We start from the raw sequence: 25,353 nt of genomic DNA on the forward strand, positions 1-25,353 counted from the left end.
TTACTCTCCCAGAGTGGCAGCTGAAGTAGCTATGAAGCTTTAAAGTTAGATCTCGAAAACACCACCGCAGCAAAACATAGGATCCCCCGATGGCCAACTACACTATTGTTATCTCTAGCAAACAATTAAAAAGTGAATGTTACAACATTGCTGTTAAAGGATTAATATAAATGCATTCCTGACACTGTTGACAAACTAAACAGACTTTAGGAGAGTCTTTTAAAAGGACTGAACCTTGGAGCGAAGTAGCTGAAGCCTTCCTATGTTTTTCCTTCACTTTGAACAGCTCTTTTGAGTATATGAAGCTTTGCAATTCAAACTTCTTCAAAATGTGAAAATTACTATACCCCTGCTATATCTTGTGTGCTTGAATTTGAGGTACCACTTGTAAAAATGTACATAAAGATATATGTAAGTATCACTGTGGTTTACGATAAATTATTCCATGTTAATGTTTGAATTGTTTGCCATATGCCCTGGAGGGTTATTTTAAGATTTATTATGGGGTTTCTATCCTATGGCCTGCGTTATTCAGGGAGTCAGACTAGATGATCACAGTGGTCCCTTTTGGACTTAGAATCTATGGTTTTGCATCTCATTGTGCACATCATTTGGTATGTGGATTAACACTGGTAATCAATTTTAGAAAACCCATCACAAGCGACACTGGTTGGAATGTTCAGAATGTATTTGAGTTTGCATTTTAGGGTCAAGTTAAAAATTTTCCCTTTTCCACGAGGGTGGACTTCTCCAGTTCTCTTTGAATGTCTCTTTCTTAACCCTCTCTTTAGCTAGTTTGTTATTGGAACTAAAATCCTCAGAATGGAAATGTGAAGAAATATGATGAACTGATATTCAACTCTGTTCGGAAAGAAATGATTGAATGAGAAGACTCAAATTTCCAATAGGAACAACCTCTCTCAGGCCTCTTTCAGCCTGCACCATAAATTTTTTTGAATTCTATCAGTGTACCCTGTTCCAGAATCTTAAGGACTGACCGCTATGGTCGCTTTCTGTACCCGCTGTCTTTTAGAATAAACAGAATGACACACGATCCTCCCCCCCAGCTTGGTAATATTAATAGAAAATATTAAAATGCTAGTAGACAAATTTCATAAAGCATATAAATGAATTCATTCACTCTATCTCATCAGCTTAATCGTCAGCCTTAACAATGTAACTGATTAACATATTCATTATTCTTCCTTGGTTTTGCCTCAGATTTTTACTTCTTTTGGGTTCAAAAGATCCCAGAATACCTACGCTTAACAAATACTCCCGCACAATTATCTAGAACAATGGAAAACACTAAAAAGAATAGCCAAAGTAAGGATTTCACTATTTGTTTCATGGATGTTTCAAAAGTACCACAGGAAACAACTGTATAAGAACCAGTTTTATTTATATGTTTAATGTGATTATACACATTCATGTGTCTTACAAGATCTGCACTGTTACATTAAAGATACAGTACAATAACATTCAACATGAGGTACTTCATATTTATATATCTGTCCTTCATAAATAATGCTGTAAGCTGAAGGTCAAGCATAACTGGGTGCTGTGACCTGAAATTAGCTGACTTTATCACAACAATTAAAAAACAGTTCAGTGCAATAAGTATGTAGAAATTAGAACATTTAAATACTATTTCAAATATGCTTAAAGCATATTACATTACAATGCCCCATCTTAGTTCCCTTTACCAGCAAAATCAATATACAAGTACTAAAGACCGCCATAAAATACCATCTACATAATGTTCTATTTGCTAAAGTTGTGTTTACGTTCCAGCATCATACATCGGGTGCTTTCAAAATATAGATTAGCATTTTCAAACTTGGATGCCTAAAGTTAGTTGACCAGCTCTAGATCCATATTTAGGCACCTAATTAAGTGGCCTGATGTATCAAAGTATTTGGCAACAGCAGATTCTATTTACTGCAATGGGCTTGCTCGTGTCAAGTACCTCTCAAAAATCAAGCCACTTATTTAGGTGTCTAAGTCTATTGATCCAACCTTAAATATTTTGACCATAGGCAACAAGTCTAATTTATACCAGGAACAGATTCAGAGGAATTAAGCAAGAAGCAGAGCTTTCATTCTACTTTGTCAAAAATATTCAAGGGATAACAAGTAAAAAAAAAAAAAAAGCTAATTTTCTAAATATCACAGCTATACATTATTTGATCCCATAACTATCTGTTCCAGCCAGTCAGTTTAATAGATGCTAAGCCTTTATTTATAGATAAATTAAAAAGAAAAAGAAAAACACCAAAAAACTAGAGCCAGTCAGAGACTGGTTTATCCATACTAGTACAGTACACTTTTTGTCCCACTGTGAGGCACCTAAGTCTGTTCTAAATGAATCAGTTACTTGCTGTAACATTGTTAAATAGCTGCATTCTGTCACTCTACCCCGTAAGCATCATTCAGACAAAGCCATTATATCTAGGTCAACCATTTCATATACAGTAACTTGGCCAGTCTTTGCTTTAAAGTTTATTTTAAATAAATTCAACTAATGCTCAGATAATGTCTACATGTAGATGACTATTATCGCATGACGATCTTACATTCCTTCGTTGTCTGTTCAATAAATATTTCCCCAATCCATTAAATTACACTGCGTGTATATTTTTGGTTGCTGAGAGATCTAAATATAATTAACTGGAGCTTTAAAAAAAATAACCTTCAGTTTTCCACGGAACGTTCTGTGCAGATCTCACTAACAGTCTAGTTTAGGTACATCTGTTATAAAAAGCATTTTCTATATATTCTGAGGGTATTTTATACTTCTGAAAGAATGTATTTGCTCATGTAAAATTGTAACCATTACAGTGAATAAAGAACATGGTACTTGCAGAACAGTCTTCTCCCTCACTCTTCTTTTCATCATCCACAGGACGGGGAAGACTGGCTTAGGTCTTTGAGTTTTTGATATCTACTCCAATCCAGTTGTCATTACTCCAGATCATGTTTTGGACACTGCAGAAACATACCAGCACTTTGAGATGGCCAGAGGCCAAGATTCAAGCAGTCAAGGAGTAGGTGGACTAATAATATTAACTGATAAGTAACCATATGGGAAAAGCAGTTCCATTGTAAAACGGATGATTATATTTATTGTAGCACAGACGTTAGTCTTTAGCCTGGCCAAAGAATCATTTGGTCCTCTATTTTAGCTTAAAATATGGAAAGAAAATATAACCACTTCAGAGGTATTACAGAGGTAAGACAAATTACCTCAGTAGTGTCCTCTTTGTAAGCAATTTTCACAATCTAGAGACTAAGGATTTTCTTTTCCAAAGTGTAGACTTCATTTAAGTTTAAATGGTAATTGGATCTTTTAGTTATACTTATTTCCTTCCCTCTTAAAACAGCAATGCGTCTGTAGTCCCTTCCTGTCAAAAATACAGGCAGGACTACAGAAAGCTTGAAAAGTAATTCAGGGGGAGGAAAAAAAGCTTTTGGACCACACAATCCTCCATTTCACATTTAAATTAAAACTAATTGCAAGAGATTAGACATACGTTTCCCCTCACTGTATTACATTTGGTGCTCACCACCAGACATAGTCCACTCTGGGGAATCTTCTTGCTATCATCTATTTAATTATCTACTGAATCAGATTGTGTGGCAATACTATAAAAAAGCTCACATTTCAGAGAAGGAAAATGTAACTCAGGACTGGTACATGTTACTGTGCAGTGATATTTATTTTCATTTGTACAGCGGGAAAAAACCCCTCTCCAAATATTTTATGTAAACTAACCTATCCTTTGTCTCATGCTGGATATCATCACCCAGCTATTTAGTAGTGGGCCAAATGAGAGCAATTTTGAAAGCATCTCAGTGTAACTATTGCAACATTTGGTTAAATGCTTCGAAGCCACCTATGTAGGTACATGTAGTATTTCCCAGTCTTAAGGAAATGAGTCAGAGGAGCTCAAGAGGGTGCTAGTGGGAAAAGCCCAGCTCATCCCGGCTGCAAGTATGATCCTGCATCTGTGTATAAAGCAGTGCATGGCTCCTTGACTGCTGCCTCCCTCTCTTATCTTGCAGCCATCCCCAATACAGCTGGCCACATACGGGACTGGCTTGCCTCTATAGGACTGCATGTTCACACACAAGCTTCTCTTATCTGCCCCATAACACTTGGCTCAGCTATAAGAACTAAAGCAGCCCAGACTTGTGGAGCCCCTTCCCTGACTCTGAGCAGCATGTAGCCTTCTGGAGAGTTGGGGAACAAAAAACAAGAGCAAAAAATAAGAAGCAGAGAGAAAAAGACAAGGAGGAAAAAAGAACTGAGACAGAAAGAGAAAATGGACCAAAAGAGGCGGCATCCAGTGTATTCGGGGCACAGTCCATTGGAGATATGAGGGAAGACATCTATTTGCTGATGCACTGCAAGTAGGGGCATGCCAACAAGACAGGCTGGGAATCATGGGCGTAGGTATATCTAACTCAAACAAAGCTTTAGGAACTTCCTTGCTCATAAGAGCTTCCAGTTAAAGTTGAATGTTACATTTAAATATCATCACCAAAGAGGCTACAAGGCCAGCAAGCAGTAATTATCAACAGCTTTTAATTATATATTCTCTGTACTGATCACAGCTGCAGATAACAAGCTAAGCATCAGTAGGTCTGAACCAAATGTGTACTTCAGGTCCAACTCTGGAAACATTTTTGCTCAGGCGTAGAATATGAGTTCTGGGATCTGCCCTCCCTGCACTCCAGTGCCATTTGTACTGTCTGAAGAGCACTGGAACTGAACAGTTACCTTCCCACACTGAACTTCGGTCATTCCTTCTTGTCCAAAATAGCTTAGTTCATTGCCATCCAGTACCACACTAGCTGTATAAAAGGTATCAGGCTCAATCTGCACTGGATACTCAAACCACACTGGGAAAGTGTTGCTAGATCCATCTGAGAAGTACTTGCTCAAGTTCTGGCCTAGGATACCACCTTGGCGTTTAAGTTCGATCTTTGCACTATATTCTGCTGATCCACAGCTAGAACCATACAGCCCAAAGCCAGCAATGAAAACTCTCTTATCAACAGCAAACTGGATGCTGTCACACCGACCCCTGTAGCGCCACTGGTTGCTGCGGTAGGCGCAAGACTGGAAGCGGTGGCAACGCTGGGGGACAAGGCCTTTTCTGGCATTGCTCACAAACTCTAATTCTGGCTTTTTGGCAGCTGTATACCAAAGGAAGATGTCATTGGTTTCATTGAGAGTCAGCACCCCGGACTGAGCAGCACCATTTGCAAAGTCGTCGAGTGCCATGGTAGGGATGCGAATCAGGTACAGAGCTTTCCCTAGGACCTTGCGTTTATTTTCTATGCTAACAGGTAAATCTTGCCGTTGACATTCAACTTCAGCCCAGTTAAGCGCAGCTTCGAAAACAACAATTTCTTTGGCATTCAGCGTCTCCCTTCGGAGGATGCTTTCAAGTGTCTGAAAATCAATATCGCAGAACCCCTCCGATTTCAAAGCCAGCTCTGCTTGGGCATCAATCACTTCCCAGCAGCGCTGGGTCAGGTCAGGTTCCTCAAATAAGCAGCTCTGGGAGAGCAGCACACAGGCATTCTTTGCACTTAGGCTCGTCTCTAGAAAGTTGACACATGCTCGAGCAAGATGAGGAACGATGTACTTCTTGGCAGCATAAAGAGTGGCCAGCACCGTATCAGCAGCTAAGTCAATTTCATCACAATAGATGTATCTGAAATAAAATACGCACATGTAACACTGCTCTTCAGTAAAAAGACACTGACTGTCAATAACACCTGAAAACTAGAAGCACAGGGCACTCGAATGGTGCTGTGCAGTATTAAAACTAAGAAATACTTTCTGGAAAAATCAAAGCCTGCTTCAAATCACACGATAAAGAAACTACAGGTCAAATTCATCCATGGATTAAGCTCGTCGAAGTCAATGGGCTTATGCCAATGATGAATTGGGCCTTGCATTTGGGTCACGTGCTACACAAAGAAACTGATAAAACGACCCCTTCATTCCCATTTTCTTCCAAGTTCAATAACAGTTGCTTTCAGTAATGAGGTAGAGAACACATTCTAAACAGTCAATCAGCAATTCCAATATGGTAGTGACTCTAATGTATTCATATCCTAGCAAACTTGGGTGAAAAAATTCCAAATAAATGACTTGATTCATGAGATTTTTTTCACTCTCAAAAAGGGTTCCTGTCAATCAACGTTCTTGAAGAAGAGTCAGTTTATATGGCTAAAACAACAGTTAATACTGTCTAGGACATGAACTTCAAGTGGACATATATTGAACTTCCTTTTCTGGTGAACTATATGGTGACTTTATTCAGACATGTTCAAAGGAAAAGAAAAGTGAGTTTTTCAGTGATAACAAACACTTCACATCAGACACGGGTGCCAAGACAAACTGGTTTAATATCTAAGCTCTCAGATGTGTAACACTGTCAAAATACATCAAATACCATGCATCATCATGCCATAGGCTCTAAGATTTGCAATCAATTGATGAAACCTCTTAGATTAACTAACCTCAGATTGTAAAGGGAAGGATTTCATGTTTTTACTGATGCTACAACATGCTAGCTTCCCCAGAAAAAATGTATTCTCTCACTTTCCTATGGAAGAAAACTTGTTAAGACCCACAGAAGAGATTCAGCTAAATTCTGTTTACGTGATTAAATTCCTGAGGTCCACTACTGTTGGGGAAATAATGAATTAGGCACCTTGTTTTTAATATCTCACACATTCGGTCCTATCTATTCTGGGTAAAAGCATTCTGTTAGAAACAATGTTAAATGTAAATTTGCCTTTAGAGTGAACAAGGGAGTTATGTTTAAAAATATGCTTGCTGGTTGTGGCTGAGCCACTAAAGGCAAAATTGCATGTCATGCTAATGAAAATGTGTTAAGTTAACTGGTTTTCTAAAATGATGCATTTTCACAGGATATCCAAGGCCTAGGAGAATAAATGATAAAATGACATTTACTGGATTAATATCAACCCATCTCTCATTATGGCCGTTTTTGTTTTTACTGTAAATACGTACAAGTCTTGTTTTGTTGTTTGGTTTTCATGAATCAGGATATGGCAGACTCCAACCTGCTTGGGCAGATTTCCAGTTAATGATGGAAAACTAGTAATGTACAACATGTAATGGGGCAGAGAATAACACTAATTATGAGTTCTTGAGAAATTGAGGTCAAATAAAATGAGATCTTTTTCATAGTAATGTGTCTCTAAAAATGCTACTCTAAGTCACACTTGAAAAATTCCGTTTAGAGTATATCAACTGTGATGCAATGAAATGTAGCAAGTAACGAAGAAAAACATTAATATAGACCTGAATATTGGGACCTTTAGTTCTTGACTTCAATGAGACTACCTGCAGGAGTAAGAATTACTCATGCAAGCATAAATTGCAGGTTTGAGTCCCTAAGGATCTACATATTTTCTTGTTTTCTCTACCGTCATCTCTCCAAATTTGTTCCATTTTATAATTCTCCTCCTAAACCTCCAACTTTTTCTCCCTCTCTGCTTGTTAATACAAAAAAAGTAGGGCGGCATCTGTTTTAAACTTAAACAGTACAAAGCCCACGAGTTTAATATTCATGGAAGTGGAGAAGTAATATCACTGGTTTGAAGGAGCCATAGCACAGATAGGCTCTCTGCAGCATTCCACATTTCTCATTCTGTCAATGCATCTCTATCCTGATCTGCAACTGCTGATATTCCAGTCCTAGTCTATTCCTCAGCTGTACAAACTGTGTGGATGCGTACAGCTGGGATTAGAATGAGACCATGAGTCTAATTTTAATTTATTATCTGAATCCTGGTCTTCAAGGTTAAAGACACTAACTGAGTGTGCCAACTAGGATATGCATTTAGCAACATGTAACTGTTTTGTATTTGTAAAGCTATAGTGAATAGCTTATCAATTTTGCAGGGAGCATAATTACTACATGCCAATAACAGATACTAGTGAAGATTCTGCATCTAATAATAGATTTACTGGTGTTTGTCTTCCATGTGTCCACTACAAAATTAACTAACTAAACACTATTAACAACTAATACCCAAATACAGATTAGTGTATATCACATTATAAGAACTCATGGCTTAGAAGAAGATGAGCATTTCCAATGCTTCCTTTTCTTACAAAAGATTACACTGTATTCCTCTTGATTGTTGAAAAGGTGACCTGGCGAAAAGAGGGTTCAACTAAATGCTCCTCTCATTCCTGCTTTGCAGGGATGGGTGCAAATTCTCTTCTACTCTCTTCTTCCTGTAGCCTGAGTGTTTTGGACCTTCAGTCTCATGCTGCTGCTTGGGAATGTTTTGAACATCGGTAGAGATACTAGAGCACGGCATCAAGTTTTCATTTGGAAGGTAATCTGCACAACCAAAATAACTAGATTTTTTTTTTTTAATGAACGCTTGGATTCTTAAGAAGTTGACAGCTGAGTCCCCCCACTTTTCAAATAAAGTTTCCTAATTTGCTATTGTCAAGAGAATTCGTCAGGCACTGGATTTTGGTATTAAAGTTCTCGTTTTTCAGGTTTGCCCCACTGTATAAATCTCTTCAAGCAGATTTCAAAATCCATTTGTTCTTTAAATGGCAAGTTTAATTTTTCTTTTCTATTGTAACAGCAACTCTTTCTACATCATTTTATCACCGCTACATTAATTAAAGTACCTTATATTCGCCCCTTGCAAAGAGTAAGTCTAACTACATCTCACTCTGTAAAGTTAAAGTATTAGCTGTATGAAAAACATGTTTTAAATAGCAATGTGCAAAATGAAAATCTGCAATGTATCTATTCACATGTGGTAGCATATCATAACGTTGTCTCAATTCCATATTAAAATTGCTGAGTGACCTTTGATTTTCATGGAAAGGCATCTGTCAACATGCATCCCAAATATTTCTGAGGTTCCTGCTGAGAAACCGAAAAGTCTGCAGCTGCATACAACTTTGAACACTATATCTACCATGCCATTGAAATGTAACAAAGTAATTGTTTGCAATCATAAGCTAATCAAGGCAATCCATGAAGTATATTTATAAAGTTGTTAACTAGCAATTTCACTATTGCATGCAACAAAACCAGTAGCATATTAAAAGGGTCTGGATATTGATCTCAATTAAAATGAGAAACAACAGGGTCCAGAAGTAACCAATGACAGTGTTAAATATCAGAGGAAAAAAACTCCAAATTATTGAGGCTGGGTGATATAATTTCCACTTAAAAATAAAAGTTTATAGTCACAGTCCAAGGATAATTCAGCAGGGGAATAATTAGTATTTCATTACATCCCGTTCATCCAGCAAAAAAGCAACCTAGTTCCGAATCAGGTTGGCAGAAAGTAACCAGATATACAGGGAGGGGAATATGTTCATTTAAACAGCCCTTTTATTTTTAATATGTTCCAAATGCCCAATATTAAATAAAATAAAGATTTTATTTTTCAGTGGCTGCATTCAGTAACTTGGGGGGGTTCTGAACAGACAAGAACTCTGTACAGTAAGCATATAAAAGAGCTAGAGCACAATGTCAGTGTATGGACCCAGAAATTCCAATTTTTTTTTTTTTTTTTGCTTTTCACTATACTTTCGAAGTAAAATAGGTTTTTTGTTAGAGCTGACAATTCTTTTTAGTAACTCCCTTCTTTTGTGTAGCAAGTGTAGTGACAAATCAAATCAACAGGCATTACAATGTGCTCAAAGATCTCGTCAGTCATTATTTATAACAACTGCCGACATTAGCCTAATGTTTCCGTGTCTAGAAATAGAGGGTGAGGGAAGAGTTCAGTGAAAACAGAAGTTTTAAACAATTAAAATATAGTGGGAGGCATATTTTTGAACAATTACTTCATTTCTAGTTTTATGACTCTGTTTAGACGGATATCCAATATTTGAACTGTGACAGTATATACAGCATAAACAAATACATTTCCAGCAGAAGGATGATGCTTACTTCAGCATAGCGAGAAAAGCAGCAGGCTCAACATCTGGTATACGAATTTCATCTTTGTCCTCAGCAAGCTCTCCGTAAAACATTGCATGGAATACAGAGCTCCCAACAGCTAAGACATACTGTTGAGAAAGGGAAATCTTATTTCATGCGATAAACTGAAAGCATTGCCAATAAAAACAATGAGAGACAGCAGCTACCACTATGAGTATACTAGCTTCATGGGCACAGAAATCAGATACTGTTATGAGAGAAAGACAAACTTACTAACAAAAGTACACATTTTCCTACCATTTACCTTGTACAATTATATGTTTTATCTTCAAAGAACCAAGTGAATTTCTGAACTTTATTACTCCTAGAAAATCTTCACACCACCAACCATAAAAAGGGACAAAAACAGTATTCCCAACTTTACATAAAGCCTCTTTCATCACAACACAATGTTTAACTGGAAATACAAAGAAAAGTAAAGTATTTCACTGGACAAAGTCATTTCAAAATTTATGTCTGTCACAAAGAATCGGAGTCTCCCATAGTAAGTTACACTGTTACAGTTGAAGTTACTCTTGCTATTCCCACATCAGAACTGATAATGCAGCTGTTGCTTACTTTGTGTCCTGGCAACCGCTGGGTCCCACCTGGTGGCCCAACCACAAAATGAACATCTGCCATCAAGTCATTGTTGAACATCACTGCATTTCTACAGACAGAGGCAATGTGTTAATTTATGTAATCTGGCATCCGACTCCCACCCCAGACCCATGAGATGAAACTTTTTAACATCTTAAAGTAGCATTTCAGTAACAAACCAGCTAAAGAACAAAAGAACAAACAAAAAAAGACAGGTCACACAATTTCTGACCACTTTGCACACAATCACACACAAATATACAAGGGGAAAATAGATCCAAGAAAAACGTGTGCAAACTTTTCAAAAAGTGAAAATTAAAATCAAGAACATGTATTGCTAAAACAACAAACATGTAAGTCTGCATGCAAATACCTATCAGCTTAAAATACTGCAGCTTACAACAACATTTGTACTACTTCAGGAAAACAGCTGCACTGTCCGGAAAGAGATACTAAAATGTTTCCATTACCAAATACTTGCTTGGGGGGAAAAAGGAGTAGCACGTTTTATTCAATGTGTATAAATGGGAAACTAAATTTAACATTGCAAACTTGTTTTGCTACAATTCAGCACTTCATTTAAACATCAAAAATAAATTCTCTTGAACTTACCTCTCTCGAATGGTGGGATAAAGCCCTTGCCAATTGGGGGCAGGGATAGTGTTGTTGTTGTTGAGGTTTTGTTGGTGGTATTGCTGGACAGCAGTTGTATTAGTATTGGCTGGTTTCTTTCTGGGAAAAATATCAGCAGCCATCTTCTTCTTCTTTTTGGTCTTCAAGGTAATGATTTCATAGCAAACTGGAGGCAACTTGCTGGTGCTGCTGCTGCTGCTGCTATTTCCTTTCTTAGAGCTTTTCTTGGACCTGTTCTTGACTGTCTCTGGAAGCATCAAAAAGAAGGTGAGACATTTCATGTTCTTTCCCTTGTCATCTACCATGAGTATCCTTGTTTGTATAGCTAGATAGCCTAATTAGGTAAGAACATGAAGAAAATTTAAGTGGGAGCCAAGCTGTTAAATAAAAAGCAGCAAAGCTGAGATTTTGCTTCTTTTCCAGGAAGAGAAGGTGACCTTTTCAGTGTACTGAATAAGAAACTGGCTTTAAGTTTGATCCAGTATTTGACTTGTTAAATACATCTCCATCGTGACTCCCAGTTTTATTTACTTGCAAGCTTTTTTCCAAATTTCCTGAAACTGAATCACCTCGAAGTGCTACACTGTGCAAAGAGAGTTTGCATCTAGCTATCGCACTGGCTTTTTGAATTAGGCTAGCAAGATGTGCCGTAGCACTGCTAGGCTGTTCAGCTGGCTGAACTTGTGTGTTGAATGGATCTGAACAAAGTAGGTATTACAGCCCTGCAGATGGAGTCAGACAGCCAGTGTTCTGAGCCAATAGCTGAAGTCACCGATAACGATTGGACCCAGCAGCACAGGGACACCTATTGCAATGTGCATAGCTCTAATATTAAAGGGAAAGCATTTCATGTGTAGTCTATGTAATAAAGGAAATTGCATAGTTACATCAGGGCATGACTAGACAGGAATGTATAAATTCTATGTATCTTTTATATTTTAGTAGTCCCTGATGTTACTCAGATGTTCACAATTATAAGAAGAGCCCCACATGAACTAAAAAGATTACTAGCTTTGTATTTAAATATTTCTATTAGACACACTTTCTGAAATAGTGAATATTCCATGTAGCTCTACTATGTATTTCTGTTGAATTCTCCCAACCCATTATTATAAAAATATAATGGTTAATCAGAACTAAATTAAAGCAAATTGATTTGCAGCATAAAAGAGAAAGATGAAGTTAAACAGTGCTTTTTGGTGCAGCTTATACTTTGGTCCAACATGAATAGAGAGTAGGTCACAGCGTTAGCTTTAACTCACTTTGTTTTTGCTAACATAAGAGTCTTTGATACCAGTCCCAAATCACTGAGCAGTACTAATTAAGCCAAGTTGCACCAGACATGGTTGCACTGCATCAGCATCAGAAGAAAACTTCTAGATGTGCAAATCAGATTCAAATAGTGTCCGTACATTTAATCAATGTTTCAAAGCTTTAGATGAAAAACTGTGTCTTATCGAAGGAGTCTGTCAAAATCATAGTTTTAGATATGAATACATGCAGATTTCATTAATAAACACATTCTGAAATAACAGGAGAATTAGATAACTAAGCCTACCTAAGCCAACCAGTTTTACTTTTCAGCCACTGACTTGCTCAACAATTGAAATGTGGAGTTGGAAGACCTTAGTGTTCAGCTGAGCATCAGAAAAGTTAACAGACATGACTAAAATTGTTTTTTCCCCCATGAACAGAAGGACCACAAAGTATCATATTAAAGCTATTTATTTTGTAAATGATCCACTATTCATAGACAATTTCACAATTTTCTTCAAGTTTTTTAGAAAATTAAATCTACTGATTTTTAGGCTAAACCAAACCAGTTTCCCAAGACAGCTGTGGAAGAGAGAGCTAAAAAATAGGAAAGGAGATCTTGACCCCATTGTAGTCAATGGAAGTTTTGCCATTGGGTTTCAATGGGGCCAGGATTTTTACTCCAGGCATTTAATGAAACCTGGTTACAACACCAGTTCTTGGGGCTCTATAACAAACATGCTCAAGGTGTCTTTAATTCCCATTAACTGCAAGAACTAGTTGCAGGTTTATAGACCGTACGTTCTCCTTGTCCCACTCTCTTCTCCAAAAGAGTAAAGGCTGCATTAACAGAATGGCTCTGTGTTTGCCTTAGTCCAACAACAGGATTGCATCCGGCAAAATGGACAGAAATGTAGCAAACTCATGGAAGATATCACAGATGCTAAGCCTTTGCTTTCTTCGGTAGGATACTACTACTACTTCACACTTACATAGTGTCTTGCATGTTAAAAACACTGTACAAACATTGAGAAACAGGTTACGCAACCTCAAATGACAGATCTAGCCTACCAATATGGTTATAGTCTGTCACAGATGGAAGACTGTCAATAGAAAGATTTGTGGGGGGAAGTTGATAGTCTAGGTTACGTTCATCATCAATGGAAAAAAAATACACTCTACAGAAATTTCTCACTCAGATTTAGGGAATTTATAACATGGGATAAGGGGTAGTGACTTTTTTGCAAAATTTGAGGTTTTTGTTTTCTTTTGTTTTTTTAAAAGAAATGGTTGTGAAGATAACCTTCTGGATGTGTAATGTTTTCTTCCTAAGTCTCTCTGGGAGAGATATTTCACAGGAATAAGGTTTCAAGCTTTTACAGATACAACTAAATGAATGTTCTAGCAAATATTGCAATGAACTGGTCTTCAAAATGTATCAGTCTGGCAGAAAGGGGAAGAGAAAATAACACGCGTGGGGAGTCAGAAGATCTACAGAGGAGCTTAGGTGTGGAAAAAGTCCATTTTCTAAAACATTACTCAAATAAACTAAAATTAGGATTTTCATGTGTTTTTCCCCCCAATTAATTTGCCAAAAGTAATCCAGAAGTTATGCCCAGACTTATTTCCAGTAGATTTCGAGTGGCCCTCTCTAGCAACTGTTCATGCATTTCTTAAGGAGAACAGAACTGGCAGATCTGATTAACTCAGTTCTCGAAAAAGAAACACTAAACGCAAGCTGGCTGGAGTCAACCATACTTCAAACTTCTGGAAAATATAATGCATGTATAGTAAGTCTAGGTACAGTCCTCTGCCACACTTTCCTGAGAAAAGAGGAAGAAGAAAGAGCTGATGTATATTCAGTCTAAATAAATTTAAAAAAAAAATCAGACAAAACCCTATTTACCAAGATGATAATATCTGGATAATAGTAAAAAGCCCTATCACAATATATAGAAAATATGCCTAAATAAAACGACTTTGACTACTTTCCTGCCGTGCAGCAAAATCTGTCACGGGGTAGCTGGAAGAACTGATGGTACAATAGAGACCAAGAGCTATGACAGATTATGGACCTATGACATGTCTTTGTTTTTCTAGCTGCCATAAAACTGGTCTTGTTTACTTAAGTATATAAAAGTCACATGATGGTCACTCCTGTGTGAGATAGGAAACCATAGCAAGGTTATGAATGAGAGTACATGATCTAGGAACAGGAAAAACTAAAAGATTTAATTTTGGGATTTGCAATCATTGCCTTCCAGTGCCAGTGGAACAGAACAATTCCAGTCTGTCCAAATACAGAAATACAATCTGTGCACAAATTACTAAAGTAAACATCATTAGCATTCTGTATAACACTGACTGTTCTTTCCTGCTTCTGGGGCAGTTTTAATCCATGTTCTTCTGCAAAGTTGTACTTTTCTAGCCCACATACACATTAGTAACCTCACAATTTGCTATTTTACCATAATTAAAAATATAAGTTATCCCTGAACTGCTCACTATTGAAAGACTAGTCGAGATCATAACAACATATCAAGAAGTCTGCTTCTGGTGACATCATCAAGCAAACAAACTGATTATCTTCCACACTCTTCTCTGTGGTATCTACGATGGTTTTCCAATGTTCTATAGCTTTTCTTTCTTCATTAATTCCCTATTTTATATTACCAGAGCGGAACATTTCTGTATTATACAAATAAAATTAAAAAAACCCTATTTGTTCTAAGAACAGATTTGTCTTTGTTTCGGGACCAAAGTATTATAATTAGAAAGAATTTTAAAGTTAAAATATTCTTCAAGCACAGGCACGCAAAGTCCAAAACATCAGATGTTAGAAATAAGGAAGAAAACGTTTCAAGACAGAGATATTGTGCATTACACAATTCCCTTACAAACTGTTAAAGGAGAGTTATAAGCCTATGGAAATCAGCTTCTGGTCACAAGTCAAAAAACTAAAGTCTATTTTAAATTCAAATTTAAGCAATATATGTGCAATGCTTTTTTTTTTTTTTTTAAATTAGCTTTTTAAGATTATAAAGTACCTTGTGATTATTGTGAAGGATGCCAGAGGGGCATACTACACTACAAATGTTAACACAACTTTAACTATGTTGGTGCCATTATAATGACATCACTCAAAAGTCTACACCTGCTATTAAAAATTATTTTCAGCGACTGATGGCATTTTTCCCAGAAAATCTGTCATGCCGTGGTAGCAGTGATAACTAAGATTTCTAAATCACCCTCTCTTAATAGGCTGTACTTTTATCTCTGTTTTAATGAGCAGGACCCTGAATCAGAAATAAAAACAATATTTCATCAGATTTCTCAGTTCTCCATCACCACAAGATCTTGTTCATGGGACAATAATTCTAAGTGATTAGTGAGAAAATTCATACTACTCTTTTGTAAAGTAGCCAAGTATGTCCTCATTTGGTGAAGTAATTATTGCTATGCATTATTAAAATTATTTGTTCAAATTCTACATTTCCTTTCATAGACAGCATACCCACATTAAAAGGTAAATCTTCATATATACTGTGAATGAATACTCAACATCAGTGCTTAACAAAATGTGTCCATCTGTCCACTGCTACTTTTCGTACAAATGTCTGCTGAATTTAAGCTATGATTTTAAAGCAATGTGTAAAATTTTCCAAAGTACCTAAGTTGTGCATGATCCTAAAATCCATTGATTTTGTCTATCCTACAGCCTCTACAGCAGCAGAGTTATGGTGCTGCAGCTGTACCACTGTAGTGAAGACACTTCTTACATGGACGGAAGGGGTTTTTCCATTGATGCAGTTAATGCACCTCTCCCAGAGGCAGTAGTTGGGTCAACAGAAGAACTCTTCTATCCACTTAGCTGCATATTTACGTTGACCTAACTGTGGCGCTCAGGGCACAACATTTTTCACAGTCTTGAATCATGTACCTAGGTTGACCTCATTTTCAAGTGTGAATCTGAAGAACGAGATGCTTGATTTCCCTCAAGAAGCAACCCACTGAAATTGTCAAAAACCTTCCAATTCCACAGTTCTGAATGTCAGCGCGGAAACTGATCAGAATCACACAATTTTAATCTGGTGTTGCACTGGAGAATTGAAGCTGTATTCACAAAGGACCCTCCAGAAAGAGAGGCTACAGGAATAGTACTCAAGACCTCTGACACCAGCCAGGAATTTGGAGTAAAATAGCAGAGACCATTCCTATCTTACAACAGTTGAAAAGTTGGGGGAAAAGGTAAAGTGGCATAGGAAAAAGAATGGCAATTTCAGACCAGCCCAATGGTCCATCTAGCGCAGTAGCTCATCTTACGGTGGCCAATACTAACATGTCTACTGGGAAAAATTCTTCCTAACTCTAGTTAGCAGTTGTCTTATGTCCTTAAGTATGAGAACTGATATCCCCTCATAAATTTTATCCTAGCTAGTCTAATTGCAGAAGATATCTTCTCTGAATCCTCCTAAGGTCTTTATTTCAGTAGTAACCTGTTGAACTCACTGCTCAGTGTAACACAAAGTTGTGCTAAAAAATTGTCAGTTTTAAATGAGTTGTCTTTGATTTTTCCTATTTTTTGTCCTCTTGTACTTGTACAGAGAGGGTACGTGATATATCTCTGCATGCCATCTCTTACAGGTCTCCTCACTAAACCAGGGTTAAAATTTTAAATCCGTCCTCATACAAAATTTTTCCCAAGCCTCTAAGATTTTTCACCACCCTTCTCTAGATCTTCTCTCGGATATCCTTTTTGAGGTGGAGTGACCAAAACTGAACACAATATTTAAAATGAGGGAATAGCATTGATTTCTATAATGACAGGAAATTTTATGTATCTTTCCTCTGGTTTGATTTCAATCAGATTTTAAATGTGATGCAAATGTAAGTGATAAAATGGGGGGCATGTGGGTTTATCAGTTTAATCACATACCTACTAGTCAGAGGCTATGAGCCCCCAGTAGGTTCAAGGGACATGATGAATCTGGTAGGGATGCTAACACCCAGGTGGAGGAGCAGTCATTGTGATGCACCCCCTCTTAGATGTTTTCTATATTAGCTTCAGGCTGGCAGGTTTAAAGATCCCTAGCTAGTAGTCTCTTACATTTTCAAAGCCCTTTTGTACATATTAAAGAAGTCCATTACAAATGGAGGGCTGGATTGTGCAACTACTATTAACGTCACTGGGAATTATTCCTATTCAGTGGCTGCATAATCGAGCCCAGAATGTCACATAGCCTTTTTTTCTTTTTTTTTTTTTGTAGCTGACAGTACAGAGTAGAGCAATTGTTGTACCATTAAATTAAGAGCTATGGATCCATTTTAGGTATTATGCTTTGAATCAGGCCACATTAAATCTACAAAATGAATGTTTAAAGCGAATCTTGTACGCTTATTGTAATAGAACTTGCTGCATGAACGTAGTCTCTCTGGACCATAGGTATAATGAGCAAAATTTCTGATGTCACATGCTACAGGGATGCAGTTCTCCAAGTTGAAATTATTATTAAGACTAATTAGCCCACAAACATTTTGTTCCATCTGCATGTTCTAAATGGCCTGGAATAGCATTAAAAGTTTTATCGCTACACCCCGTACAGTTTTACCAGTGTGCTCATACACCTTTACCCTGATATAACATGGCCTGATATAACAGGAATTCGAATATAACGCGGTACAGCAGTGCTCTGTGGGGGGGGCAGGGCTGCGCGCTCTGGCGAATCAAAGCAAGTTCAATATAACGCCGTTTCACCTACAATGCAGTAAGATTTTTTGGCTCCTGAGGACAGAGTGATATCAGGGTAGAAGTGTGCATATCATCTACTGCCATTCAGCCTGATGAATATAGGTACGGAATATTCCAAATACAGTATTTAGAATTCAATCTATAAGCAGTAATTTGTTTCTTAATGGATCCAAGCACAAATGATAATGACTAAAGACTACAGTTACTCTTAGACAAATTCTTGGATGAGTAAACCTGCAACTAAACAATCTCATGGTGAAAATTTACTTCAAGGCCTACAGAAGCCATAAAAAGAGATACAGTAATTTAAAATATTTTTTCTATCCGATATGGAAATTACTAATTCCCATTTATTCATCTCCAGCCCCTCAGTCCCTGGAGTGTTAAGATTTTGGTTTCATTTAACCTCAAATTCTGCATAATACCTTGAAAAATTGTAATTTTCCTTCACCAAATCTGTTGGGTCAAAAAGTAAGTTCTCTTCCTCAGTGATTGTCATTTTTGTTTCTAAAATCAGACCTGACAGCATTCAACCCTTTTCGCAGTAAGTGACAAACAGATCAACTTCAGTTCTATCCTGCCTCTTACAAAAACGGATGTATAAAAGAGAGACTGGATGGCTCAGGAAATTGGTAATGAGATACAGAGCTTTTCATCTCTAGGTCACCAATTCTAAATTGACAGAGGTCAGCAGTAATCAAAAGTCATTATCATTTAATGATTGTTCAGTGCCCTATAAGAAAGGAGCTCCTAGTGATCACTAGCATACTTCTGTAATGCCACCATTACAATTAGCACCCTTTCTAGAGTCTCATTGGAGAGGCTGAGTACTGAATCTCTATGCAGACTGAACTTCCCTTCTTATCTTAAAGATAGGCATGGCCAACGCAGTTTTATATTGATTTAGCTATTTCAGATAGGGTGTGATTTTTTTTTAACAAAATAGTTATATGTATAATTCAAAACAAAGGTGCCTTATACTGATATAGTTTATCCCTTCCCTATGGGAACAGCTACACACCTATAAAGCAGCTTTATATCAACATAATGGTGTCCAGGAGATTGTTCCACTTTAACTATACTGATGTAGCTAAAGTATTGCCATGTTTGCATGTAGACAGATCTGTAGTTTTTAGCAGGGCTAAGGCACACTGGCAGGATAGATTAACGAAGCTCACATTACCATTGCTTGCACTGTACCTGTTCTGTGGATGGAAGACATCAACTCCCTGGACTGTCAGTTTGGCAGCCCTTACAATTGGTAAAGATAAACATAAAGAGAACCTTCAAAATAGTCCCGTGTTAGGTACTGTAATGTAAATGTAATTGTTCCATCACGGGTAACCAAGCTAATGTTAATTTTGTTTTAAACTACAATTCCCTAAACATTACTACAAATAAAAAGTGCAGTTTAAAAATCTAAATCAAATCAGTAACTTGGCAGACTTGTGTTTACAGTGGGAGACTATACCTGGCAGCATTCAGTGAAAGACATTTTAAATGAGTTTAAAAACAGAAAAAATTGGCAATGTCTGTTGTTTTCGATGAATTTTAAAAGGACAGAAAAGGAAAGCAAACATTAATCCAATCAGAGAAAAAAAAAGAGCATGCTGCTCCATGGGCATAACCGTCAGTTCACAGCTGTTGCACTCAAAGTGTGATGGAAGGTTTTTTTGTTCTGTTTTACTGACCCTCACTGTTCACAAAGTGAAGTTCAGGGTATATAAATGGTCAACTGATGATATTATAATACACACACATACACACTTTTTATCGGAGGTGATAATTTCTGGTCACTACCAACCTGAGCTGGATCTGAAACATTTAAGTCATTAGAAACCTAAGTTTAAATGGCCCTTGGCCATATCACACTGAGCTGAATTAATCTTGGGCACACAGGCGAAAGGTTTTGTATCCTATTACCTGCTCATAATTTTAAAAGCTTGCCTCAAGAGCTTTGTTATGTGGATTTTCTTGCTAATTCAAGTTCAGAATGAGGGTTCCAAAGGTGAGATGAAAATTAAACGGTATTTTCCTTTGAAACTATTACTTTAGAAAGTTACATTTATTTTCCCATGATCTAAACATTTCAGTCATATTTTGCCTAATAGATCAGTCATGCTCCAGTATTTTTATTTCAATACTTTTCCCTCCTCCTCACAATTTAGTGGCATGTGCTTCATTTTAATGAATTTTCAAAATAAACAATTTAATTAGTTTTCTGAATACGCCGTTTCCAACTAAAGATTTTTTAAAACCATTTTAGGAGTAGTTGTCCAGCAACAATTACCTAAATGCAGGTTTAATTTCCCCTCCGTGGTAACTCTGCCTGAGAGCTCTGGAAATTCCATGGGCTTTGACTTCATAACGAGACAGAAATGGAAATAATGATGAGCTAGAAAGGACAAATCCTTGTTTAAACAATTGATCAAACATGAGCTGTTAAGCTATTTTAAGAGATCATTTGAGGTGAATGGATTTCTGTGTTAGCTTGAAATATTAGAAAGTTTTATCTAGTATGAAAATTCTTTATTTAAATTGTGAAATACTTTCCTCCAGTACAACTTCATCTGACAGGCCAGCAAGCGTAAGACAAAGCAAGTAGTACTAAACGTGGAATGTATATTTTGTGCCTGGGTATACTTTTTTAGCACACGTAAGTGAATGGAGCAATTTTACTATAATCCTAATGATAGTAACACACTTTTTTTAAGTGATGTTTCTTAGTAGGAGCAGAGCAACCTAGTTGATAATGGCAGTGATTTTATAGCTATTCTAAATCCTTGAATTACATTATACACAGAGGATTTTACAGAAATGTTGTACTCTGTACTAAAGATTCACAAAACGTGTCAAAACTCAGCACTGGCTTAAATGGTCTCAGTTCCACTGAAATCAACTTGACACTGAAATCTACTGGTCTTTGTGCTTGCACTGTTAGTTCTGCAATTGCAAAGAGTTACTTTAGCAACAATTGTGAAATGCCTAATGTGGCATTATTTATTACTGTGTATTTAATTATGTACACAAAACAGACACCACAATGATAGGCACCTTATACATTTGTTATGAATAATATGTGGCTGCCTACAACTCCACTCCGATGCTGCAGAATAGACTCTCTGCATCCTCCAACATCCTATCATGTGGGTTAGGTGAATCACTGGTTAACTTGTGTTCAGCCCACAGAGGAAAGATTTAGAAAGGGGTCCTGCCCCTGAAAACATTACAAACCCAAGGATAAGAGATTCATGGCTATTAGACAGAGAAAAGCAGATGGCCCAGTGGACTGAAAACTTGCTTGGTTTTCACACCCTTGAAGAAAAAGTCGTTGAGTCAAAGCGGAAGGCATAAAATTGTCATCTTAGGAAATGTAATGTTTTCAACAAAATTACTCATATACATTTTTTTTCATCAATTGACTGAATATTGGTCCATTGATTAGTCTGACCTGCAAGCCTCCTGGGTTATGCAGCTGTGTAGACTGCTTCACTTTGTGAAGGAGTACTTTCACCTCAGTAGCAACTGCAAAATGTTTGCCATGGCATCTTGTGACTGCATGAGTGCTCTGTAATTGGAGGATGTGCTCAATAAGTAATTAAAAACTCTTCTGATTTGAAGGGCAATTCTATCATGCACTGAGGTAGAGGTAGTCCTTCAGAATGTGAAGTAGCCCATAGAGACCATTCATGGGTCAGTAGCACTCCCTGTCCTCCCCACCCAGTTTAAAAAAAATATCAATAGCTTATTGGCTCACAAGAACACCAGACGCCTTTGTTCTTCTTTTATAATAATTTCCCGAGGCTACAGGCTTCCAGCAAGTGGAGGGCGAAGAAAGGAAGACAGGCTCAAAATACAGAGTTTGAAAAGACTGGAGCCAGGCGTACGTTTGCCTAAACTTTTCTCCTCACATTTACAATAGAGTGGTTTTGTTGTTAAGGTATTGGATTGGGGGATTCAAATCTGGGTTCAATTCTGGGCTTTGCCATGGACTTTTTGGGTGACCATGGGCAAGTCCTTTAATTTCTTTGTACTTCTGTTCCTCATCTGTAAAGTGAGGATATTAATATTTGTTCTTTCATCTTTACACTTTTAGGGGCACAAATTGTGTCTTACTACATATTTATTCAATGCCTGCCACAACAGGGCTTCAGTGCCAGCTGGAGCCTCTCGATGCTTCTGTAATACAAATAATAACATGTATGTATGTTTGGGGATTTTTGGGGTCGGGGAGGGAGGAATGTGTGAGTTGTTATTTTGATCTACCACAGAAAACTAGTTTTTGTCCTGAACAGATCACCTTGCCACAGAACCAGTATTATATTTTTACACAGGTTCACAAAACAGAAACAACCCAATTTCTCATAAGAACAGAACATGAGCCTGTCACCACAAGATCTTCATCTTTAATTCAACCTAGGTGAGCAGTAATTCCATGTCAACATCACCAATAGCTATTTGGCGACCTATCGGGAAAAGTTGGTTGCATGCAGGTTTTAATGGGCAAGTGTCCTCTCTGCTGTCAGCCTCAGCAAACAAGCTGAAGGGTCAGAATTACACTCACTTCTGAAGGTGTTTCCTACAAGTTAGAGTGGAGGCATATTGGAGGAGAAACATGAGAAAACGTAAAGTGCATTTGGCTGTTCTGTACTGCAGAGGATAAACAGATGACTTCAACCTCCAAAGTTGTCTATTGCTCATCTTTCCCAAACTCTGTAACATTGAATGAATAAAGTTAATAGTTTCAAAACTAAAGAATTAATTTGGAGGATTCATTTCTATAATTAAACCAGAGATGTCATGTCTCAAGACAGAACACACCACTCTTTATAGAAAATAGTAGGACTAGTTCTTGTCTACTTAAAGCAACTACCTTGACTTAGGCGGTGCATAATGGAGGCCAGGGGAGGTTTCGCTTCCCCAAACTTTGTGGGAAGAGGCGGGGCAATGGTGGATTTGGGGCCTCTTTAAAATCTCCCCCTGCCATGGCCCCAGGACTGGAGAAGCTCTTGCTCCATGCCACAGCTCCAGGGCCACAGTAGGGACACTGAGTTTTTCTGGTCTCTGGACAGCAAGGGAGTGGGGGGCATTATATACAGTTAGCCCACCAAAACCACCTTTCTCTACAAAGCCCTAAATGTTAATGTTTGAAACTGCACAACCGGTAATAAGAAATGGTAAGATTACTAACAGAGCAAAACAGCTTCACTAGTGTCACTCAGACAGAATACCTCCATATACATAGATAATATTTATTTTGATTTAGACACATTAACAGTTAATATTTAAACACACTTAAAGATCAACATAATATCAATTCAAATACTTCATCAGTACAGAAAAACAGATCTTCATTTATTCAACTCATCCCCATTCAGGAAACAGCCTGATTGAACAAACAGGCTTTACAGACTGTTGTGAAGATCAACAACTTTGAACTCTGTTTCAAGAAAAGGGATGGAAAGAAGAAAATTCCAGCTGCTGGCCCTCAAATTACTAACCATGCCCAGCCCCCAGACACACGTATCTAAGGACTCTGGGTTAACCAGAACTTCTGGGGTAGCAGAACACATGAAGAAAAGTGGTCTTTAAAATAAACAAGATCCAAATAACTTGCTACAAACAGCATGAAAAATTACTCTAAATAGTCTAAACATAACTTTTCTACTAGACTTGTAGATCAGTACCTTGGCTTGCCTTAGATGCACCAGTTGCCTTCTCTGTATTTTTCTTTTAAAAGGAACACGGTCCCAGGTCAAATAGTATTTTAAGTTACTATAGTTAACATCACCATTTTGGAAACTTAACAAATAATATAATATTTGTTTTCCAAATCAAGGATCTAACATTGCAAACACTTATGTGCAGGAGTAACTTTACTCTCCTGAATTTATCTTCAAAAGGACTACCCTGCTAAGCAAAGTTACTTGTGTGTTTGCAGGATCAGGACACAAATTTATATTACTACCACTTGGTATTTTATTGCAGAGTGATGAGCAAGTTAAAGCCATTTATTTCTTGGTTCATTCATACAGTAGTGTGACAACACCCATCTGAATTCTTGCCTAAAAAGTTGCACAGGTTTAGCTAAACACAAGTTTAAAACCCATTTAATTAAACTGAGGCAAGACAATGCACTTTTATTTCAATTTAGTAAATTTAAATAAACGTCCCTTTCCCTCCCCCCAGCTGTTTGTACCAGTTTAGCTAAAGTGGCTTAAAAACTGGCACAACTTTCTCACATAGACAAAGCCTCAGATTCTCCTTTGGGAGCTCCTGTGCACTCCCATTTCCTTCCACTTTTAAAGAGACCCGAAGTACCTCCCGGAACACATCATAAAAAATAAGGCATTCCATTTTGGAGTAACCCAATCTATAGCTAATCATTTATTTTCTTTCTTATGAGAGACATTGGCAACAAGTTATTCGGTTTTTTTTTTAAAAAGGAATTCATTTGCCCAGGTCCCGCTGTGTGACATCTGAGAACTTCCACAACTCAGATGTGTTTTCATAAACCAGCACAAGAAGTTGTGACAACCCCACTGCCAACATGGACACTATCAATCCAGCTTTTTGAGCTTTGCAAGGGGTTTTACTTCGCCCTTTGGCAGCAGCTCCCCCCAGCCACCCCGAGGCTTTAAGGTCCTTTCCAAGCACCCAGGAATGAAGCTACACAACCATGGGCCATAACACAGGGCAAAACTTCACTCAGCGCAGACACTGCTGGGTGCAAGCACGGGAAGAGATGACTGCAGAACCAGCCTCCCCAGACCCTTCCCCAGCAAAGCGCCCCCTAAATAGCCCCCCTCCTCCAAATGTCCTTCCTACCCCAGCAACTACCTGGGCCTCAGTCAGCCCCCTCCCCACAAACAAGTCTCCTTCCCCCTCCCCAGGGCCCAGCCTCTTCAGCCCCCTCCCCGGCCCCTTCTCACGCACGGCGCATCCGCACCCAGGCGCTGTCCTTATCCCCCGCGGCGATGCCCGCGGGAGGGAGGGTCGCCGCGCGCCCCCGTTCCCTGCACTGACCTGGCTCTCTCTGCGGGGCGGCAACTCCCAAGCAGGGGCCAGGGCACCTCGGCACCGGGAACGCGCCTGGCCCAG

At 38.0% G+C, this 25,353-nt stretch overlaps 1 protein-coding gene and 1 long non-coding RNA gene across 4 annotated transcripts; one reads left to right on the forward strand and one right to left on the reverse strand.

Moving 5' to 3' along the window:
* Positions 1-1,383: 1,383 nt before the first annotated feature.
* On the reverse strand, positions 1,384-25,353 carry BTBD3 (BTB domain containing 3). Of its 3 annotated transcripts, none has more exons than XM_030557995.1 (5): positions 25,279-25,353; positions 11,229-11,496; positions 10,596-10,686; positions 9,987-10,105; positions 1,384-5,726 (listed from the first exon to the last, which is right to left on the reverse strand). In XM_030557995.1, the coding sequence occupies exons 2-5, from the start codon at positions 11,369-11,371 to the stop codon at positions 4,694-4,696; spliced, it is 1,386 nt and encodes a 461-aa protein (XP_030413855.1). In that variant the 5' UTR covers positions 11,372-11,496; positions 25,279-25,353; the 3' UTR covers positions 1,384-4,693. The 3 variants fall into 3 exon arrangements, with proteins under 3 accessions (XP_030413855.1, XP_030413854.1, XP_030413853.1); XM_030557994.1 differs by lacking the exon at positions 25,279-25,353 and adding an exon at positions 22,817-22,965; XM_030557993.1 differs by lacking the exon at positions 25,279-25,353 and having other exon boundaries at positions 11,229-11,974.
* LOC115649226 lies at positions 11,429-22,805 on the forward strand. Its single transcript, XR_003999786.1, has 4 exons — positions 11,429-11,516; positions 16,222-16,751; positions 22,349-22,452; positions 22,587-22,805. It is a non-coding gene; the product is annotated as an uncharacterized LOC115649226 (long non-coding RNA).

This window comes from Gopherus evgoodei, chromosome 3 (assembly GCF_007399415.2).
Source record: "Gopherus evgoodei ecotype Sinaloan lineage chromosome 3, rGopEvg1_v1.p, whole genome shotgun sequence".
NCBI classification, from domain to species: Eukaryota; Metazoa; Chordata; order Testudines; family Testudinidae; genus Gopherus; species Gopherus evgoodei.